At 34.7% G+C, this 7,100-nt stretch overlaps 1 protein-coding gene across 4 annotated transcripts in view; it reads right to left on the bottom strand.

Moving 5' to 3' along the window:
• The window catches only part of phex (phosphate regulating endopeptidase homolog, X-linked), a 19,125-nt gene that overhangs the window by 9,852 nt on the left and 2,173 nt on the right, over positions 1–7,100 (bottom strand). For 2 of the 4 annotated variants that reach the window (XM_016464260.1, XM_016464257.1), the window contains exons 2-12: positions 6,278–6,304; positions 4,455–4,511; positions 4,063–4,224; positions 3,902–3,982; positions 2,603–2,829; positions 2,403–2,471; positions 2,190–2,306; positions 1,994–2,077; positions 612–754; positions 307–400; positions 81–209 (exon numbers count right to left, since the gene is read on the bottom strand). In XM_016464260.1, coding sequence (XP_016319746.1) covers positions 81–209; positions 307–400; positions 612–754; positions 1,994–2,077; positions 2,190–2,306; positions 2,403–2,471; positions 2,603–2,829; positions 3,902–3,982; positions 4,063–4,224; positions 4,455–4,511; positions 6,278–6,304 — 1,190 coding nt within the window. The remainder of the gene's footprint in view (positions 1–80; positions 210–306; positions 401–611; positions 755–1,993; positions 2,078–2,189; positions 2,307–2,402; positions 2,472–2,602; positions 2,830–3,901; positions 3,983–4,062; positions 4,225–4,454; positions 4,512–6,277; positions 6,305–7,100) is intronic. The other 2 variants (XM_016464258.1, XM_016464261.1) reach the window with 2 other exon arrangements.

Below are 7,100 nucleotides of genomic sequence, written 5' to 3'. Positions count from 1 at the left end.
TATTATATATATATATATATATATATATATATATATATATATATATATATAGGAATAGTTTCGCTTATTATAAGTCATACCATGTGTTTCTTGTCCTCTTGGAAATGCTTATCGACAAAGAGCCTACCGGTGGCATAGATGAGTGTGTTTTCTACATAATTCACACACTTGTCCCAGCGAGGGGTCAGAGAGGTGGTCCCTGTGGTAACCTGAGAAGAGAAGGATATTTAATATTGTAAACCGCAGCAAATCTATTTTTATCCAAAGATTTTTTGGAGAGTTACAATGAGGATGTTGTTCACTAACCCGAGCAAAGTCCAGGTATCTGTAGAGAAAGCGTCGACTCAAGGTGGTGATTCTGGAAAAAACTGATCTCCATATGACGTAATTGGCAACTGTCCTGGGGCGAGGGTGGAAAAAAATGTATAGATGAATTGCAGAGTAATCTTGACTCTGTTATTGAGCAGAGCAGGTAATAAACAGGTAGGACATATAAACAGCACACACAGTGATCACACAAGTGACATTGTCCAGACCAACTGAGGCAGAGCCTCAGGGCTCTGATGTAGGTTTTAATGAGATTTTAATATTTTTAAAAGCTGTCTGGATACCTGGTTTCTGTGGCGTTGATGAGTTTGAAGAGGTCTTTAAAGTATTGTGGGGCACGTACGATCACCTGCTCTGAAGAGGAGATTTTCAGATCTGGATACAGCTCAGTGTCAATCACTGCTCTGACAAAACCCAGCCAGTTAAACTGCAAAAGAAAAAACAATAGTAAATAAATAGATACGAATACTGTATATATAACAATAGCAATGTTTTGTATGGATGCTTGTTTCCGCCACAGACTTAAAAAAAAAATAAATAAATAAAAAGCAACTTTTTATATACAATTCTGACTTTTCTTGCAATTATGAGTTTATATCTCACAATTCTGACGTTTTTGTTAATTGTAAGATGTAAATGAGTTTATAACTTGTAATTGTAAGATATATACTTGGGATTTAAAGAAAAAAAAGTCTGAATTGTGAGATAAAACTCGCAATTGCAAGAAAAATGTCAGAATTGTGAGATAAAAAGTTACCAATTACCTTTTTTATTTTTTCCGTGGTGAAAACAAACAAACAAAAAAGCATGAATTGCAAGATGTAAACTCATAATTATGAGTTTAAAACTCGCAATTGCAATATATAGTCACAATCAAGACTTTTTTCTTGCAATTATGAGTTTATATCTTACAATTCTAATGTTTTTCCCCACACAATTTTGTGGGAAAAAAGGAATTACCACTTTAGTGGTAGTAATTAGTCACAATTATGTTTAATGAAACCTGATCACAATTGTGCGATATTAACTTAGAATTGCAAGATATAAACTCACAGTTCTGAGTCTGAATTATGAGAGGAAAAAGTCACAATTACCTTTTTTTATTCTATGGCCAAAAAAACGGAATTGTAAGATGTAAATGAGTTTATAACGTGCAATTGTAAGATATAAACTTACAGAATCTCAGAATTGTGAGATAAAAAGTTACCAGTTACCTTTTTTATTTATTCTGTGGTGAAAACAAACAAACAAAAAACTGAATTGCAAGATGTAAACATGCAATTATGAGTTTAAAACTTGCAACTGCAATTTATAGTCACAATTCTGAAATAAAAAGTGAGATTAAAACTCACAATTTTGAGAAAAGGAGAGACAGTCATTGTTAGTTTATGATACCTAATGCATAACTAATTGAACCAGAGTTCAAAGTGTTACCTAAAAGAAGTATTTTTCTAAAAAGGCTGCAGTGGGGTAGTCATAAGTGTCAAATGCTTATGAATGGAATTGTACAGTAGTTACTGTTATGTGATTAATATTTGCTGTTTAACATTTTAAAAATGATTAACGCAATTAACAGCATCCTTTTCGTTCAAATGGCTCATATATCTGTTTGCTTGTGTATATCATGGCACGTAATATACATTTATATTAATAATAATGTACTTACATCTGGAACAGTGCGCTGCAGTTTGGACAAGCTGTACTTGTTGTACATGTTCTCACTGGTGCGGTTCTCATAGGGGATCACAATCTACAGAAGAGCACACACTCCATTGAAGCATCAAGTACCTTGACAGCAGTGTTTTCTTTCTCAATGCCAGTGCTTTGAAGGAATTTGGGTTCTCCAGTGTTTTGGTGCTCACCTGTGCAAGTTTGATTTCAAAGTCAAGTACTGGTTTCATCTGAGCCTCAGCATCCTGCTCATTGGCTCCCAGCATGACAGAAACATCAACCATCAACCTTAAAAGAGCTTCTCGGTACTGCAGAGAGGCATGAAAAGAAAAGTTGGAGAATGCTGAGATATAAGCAGGGCTGACTGTGACAGTGTGTAATGATATACAGGTTGACAGATGTACCATTTGTGCCTCAGTTGTGTTGGTGATGTAATCTTCTCTGGATGACAGTGACAAAAAGGCCTGATCCAGCTAGAAAAAGAAATGGAGAACAACTAGGTATGTTTTCATCCTTCCCTCAATTTTATTGTTTGGACAAACAGGTAGCCCCGCCCCAAACTCATGCCATTGGTTGAGCCTAAACACATGTAGCCAGGTCTCACCTTGATGATGTACTGGTTTGAGTTCTTGTCATCAGGAGAGACATAAAGCCGAATAAGGACGGACTTGCTGTGCTGACTGCGTATCTGTGCCAGTGTCTCCAGCAAGTTAAACTGAGACTCCACCCACCGCGAGGAAAAGCCCAAGGCATCGCCTAAGACCGGCCAGCGGAATTCCTTCAGCTTTAGATTCTTCAGCAGAGGTTTTGCATCCACAATCTCCAGAGCAGCTGTCAGGATAGAGGGAGGAAGGGAGTGATGAAGAAATAGCATTTATTCACTTGGCAGATGCTTACATTAGCAAAGCAGGGATTCCTAAACTTTTAAGTCAACTGAAGCTATAAAACATTTAACTGAATTTCCCCCTGAGATTGTCAGTTAATATTAACAATATATTAAGAACAAGTTAACAACATATTTGCTTATTCACAGTTCTCTGATGCCATTTATTGTTTAAAAACATTAAGAATAATATACACTGTCGTTCAAAAGTTTGGGATCAGTAAGATTTTTATGTTTTTTAAGACGTTTCTTATGCTCATCAAGGCTGCATTTATTTGATCAAAAATACAGGAAAAATAATAATATTGGGAAATATTATTGCAAGTTAAAAAAAAATTGTTGTATATTAATATACTTTTAAAATGTTATTTATTCCTGTAATGCAAAGCTCATGTGATGCTGTTTATGATTCTTTCATGAATTAAAAGTAAAAAAGAGCAGTATTTATTTAAAATAGAACTCTTTTGTAACAATATACACCTCTCTATACCATTCAAAAGTTTGGGGTAAGTACTTTTTTTTTTTAAAGAAATTCATAATTTTATTCAGCAAGGATGTGTTAAATTGATAAAAATAAAGTCTTATATTGACACTTTTAAATGGCAGTATATACATACATATGCATATACAAGTTATTTTAATTTTAAATGTTTATGATGTAATAATTATTATTTAATTAATTAAGACATAACTAGTTTTGTCAGTTTTAGTTTTGCAGACATACTTTATATATATATATATAGAGAGAGAGAGAGAGAGAGAGAGATAGAGAGAGAGAGAGAGAGAGAGAGATAGATAGATAGACCTTTATTTAAAACCATAACTTTCTGGGTAAAATAACAGTTTTGGTGTTTAAATGGATAGTTATTATTATTATTATACAATACATAATATAATAACGTCATATTTAAGATGTCCCCCATCCCAATCATGGATTATACATGAAATTATAATTTAGAAATGAATCACATCTGAATATTGCTGCGTGTATGAAACTGCAAAGAGCTCTTCGGTTCTTACATTCATTCATGCAGGACATGTAGAGGACTTTGGCCTTCTTCACTGCCTCTATGTCATCTCCGATGGGCTGCTCTAACAACTCTGTGGCACAAAGATTCAATATTAAATCACCTTATTTGGGCTGAAGGTTTATTTTGGTCAGAATCATGTGGATCGTGCACCTTTCAGCTTGAGGTCTACATTCTGTCTGAGCCATGGGTAAATCCCATAGCTGGATGTGTCTTCTGGAATGGGGTTGTCCCGGAGCCATCCTCCACATGCGTACTGGTAGAAATCATCACATGGTTCTACTGACTGATCTATCTTACTCAAGACGGAACCGGCTAGAGAAGACACATCAGCAAACACAGATTCAGCATTACAGTAATCTCAGAGAAGTAAACACAGTGTTCCAACTGAATAGAGGTTTCTCTGAATGATAATGCCTGCTTATTATGTTCAAAGTAAGAGTGAGTGAGTGCAGTTTAGGGAATTGCTGCTGTAGGTGGTTGCCTAAAAAGCAAACGTGATATTCTAGAATCTATATCTGCATGGCTTTATGATATAAGTTTACCTGCTTCGATACAATGTGGGGTGAGGCAGAAGTCATCATTGCTTGCCTTGTGTGACACTACAGGGGCAGAGAAAAAAAAACTGTCAAGCAGACCGATCAAGACAGCTATGCCCTGAAATGACTGCCAAACATTGCAAGTTATGAGCGCGCACACACACACACACACACACACACACATAGAGATTCAGATCCCACTGTGCTCAGGCTTTAGCTGTCCATGCTCTGGATGTCACAGGACAAAAACATAGTGCATGCTCTACTGTACACGTTCCAAACATCTACAAACAGGGCTGGGGGAAAGTAACATGTTACAATATAATGTCCTTAAAAAGCAGCTAACTAGGTAATTTTCTTTAAAAAAGTTAATTACTTTTGAATGACATTTTCTTGTAATGTATCCTAATGCATCCACTATTACATTAAATTATATTAAATTGAATCACAAAATATTAAAGAAACATTATATTTAATATATAAATAATATTTATGACTTTTTTGTATTTAATACAATTAGCTTTTTACAGAATTTAATTTAATTTAAGCTAATTGTTTTTCCCCATATAAGAACTATCCCTGTGTAGATGCACTGCTTGCAATCTAGTTTAATTTAGGGTTATTATAGTTAACTAAAACTAAAACTATGATAATAATAATAACAATAACAACAAAATTTTTCTTAATTGAAATAAATGTTAACTGAAATAAAAAAAAATATTTATTTAAAAAAATATACTAATTTTAGCTAGCTGACAAAGCAATATTTTTCATTTTTATAATTTGATGTACTAAAATGAATAAAACTTAAATAAAAAAATAGTATAAATTATATACAAATTAAAGATAAAATTGACAAACACAACAAAATAACTAAACCTTTAAAATAAAATTAAAATAAAAAAATTGTGTCATGTACATGGAATTTAAAATTAAAATTAAAAATATTTATTTTTGTATTTGCTCTTTGTATTTAATATATTTAGCTTTTACAGAATTTAATTTAATTTAATTTAATTTAATTTAATTTAATTTAATTTAATTTAATTATTGTTTGCCTAAGAACTCTAAGAACTATATTCCTTCCCTATATTCCTATATTCCTCCTATATATGCACTGCTTGCAATGTATACATCTTCGCTGATTAGGATGTGAATGATCCAGTTTCATCATATTTGTCATAAAATGGTGTAAACTCAGAAATCTGGTTACACAATGCCATGTTATTCAATATTGCAGTGGTTCTCAAACCTGTCCTGGAGTACCCCCAGCCCTGCACATTTTGTATGTCTCCCTCATCTATCACACCTGATTCAACTCATCAGCTCATTAGTGGAGACTGCAAGACCTGAAGTGGGTGTGTCAGATATATGGAGACATACAAAATGTGCAGTGCTGGGGGTACTTCATGGAGAGGTTTGAGAACCACTGCAATATTGTATCCAAATACAGTGTGTATAGACCAGGCAATAAATTGAATTAATGGAGCAAAATAACAAATACATTTTTGCAATATCTGCTTCAGCGCACTGAAACCTGATCAGCGCAAACTCTCCATGCAGAGGTCAGTGAAACTGTGAATTTGTTTCAGTGAGTTTGACTGAGCACAAACTATGTATGTTGTGAAATCGGACAAGCATTGCTTTTAAAGGCCTGTGTTTATGGTTCAGTCCACAACTGGACAGCAGATGACCACAGCAGGTTCCAGCACCCGGCCCCGTGGGACTGAGCCTCATTATCCCCACAAGCAGCAGACACAGACGCTTGTGTGTGTGTGTGACTGGAATATGTACAAACAGAAATGAGCATAATTACACTCTAGTCTCACCGCAAATATGCAGGCAGCCCTCAACAACTGAGAACAATAAGAAGAACATCATTATTTTGCTGTCTCAACTGTACACCACCCAGGAAACACTTATGTACACCAAAATACATCCACACACACTCGTACAGCCTGTCATGAGATGTACATTCACAATGTCTCATGTTCCACGAGACCCATTCACATCATTTCAGCACTCTTAAAGTGACAATTCACCCAAATATGAAAATTCTGCCTTCATTTAATCACCCGTCATTCAACAAATTGTAAGGGGCATTTTTATGGTGCTTATTGGAATTTAACAGCCCCTGGTCATTACATACTTTCATTTTTAGAGAAAAGAGCAGCATGAACACTCTTTCAAATATCTTTTATGTTTCACATAAGAAAGCAAGTCTATGGAATTAAAAGGTTAGTTCACCCAAAAATGAAAATTTTACTCACCCCCGAGGCATCCTAGGTGTATATGACTTTCTTCTTTCAGACGAATCCAGTCGGAGTTATATTAAAAATTGTCTTTGATCTTTCAAGCTCTATCATTTCAGTCAGCGGGCATCAGTCCAAAAGAAGTTAAATAAAAAGCGCCCATGCATAAAAAAAAGTGTCTCACACGGCTCCGGGGGGTGAACAAAGGCCTCCTGTAGAGAATCGATGCGTTTTTGTATTAAATATTATATTCAAAACGTAATAAGGAGACACTTTTTTTTATGCATGGGTGCTTTTTATTTAACATCTTTTGGACTGAATCAATGCAACACCCGCTGACTGCAATGATAGAGCTTGAAAGATCAAAGACAATTTTTAATATAACTCCGACTGGATTCGT

This window comes from Sinocyclocheilus anshuiensis, unplaced genomic scaffold (assembly GCF_001515605.1).
Source record: "Sinocyclocheilus anshuiensis isolate Anshui unplaced genomic scaffold, SAMN03320099.WGS_v1.1 scaffold1568, whole genome shotgun sequence".
NCBI classification, from domain to species: Eukaryota; Metazoa; Chordata; class Actinopteri; order Cypriniformes; family Cyprinidae; genus Sinocyclocheilus; species Sinocyclocheilus anshuiensis.
This window is presented reverse-complemented; position numbering and strand designations above follow the sequence as displayed.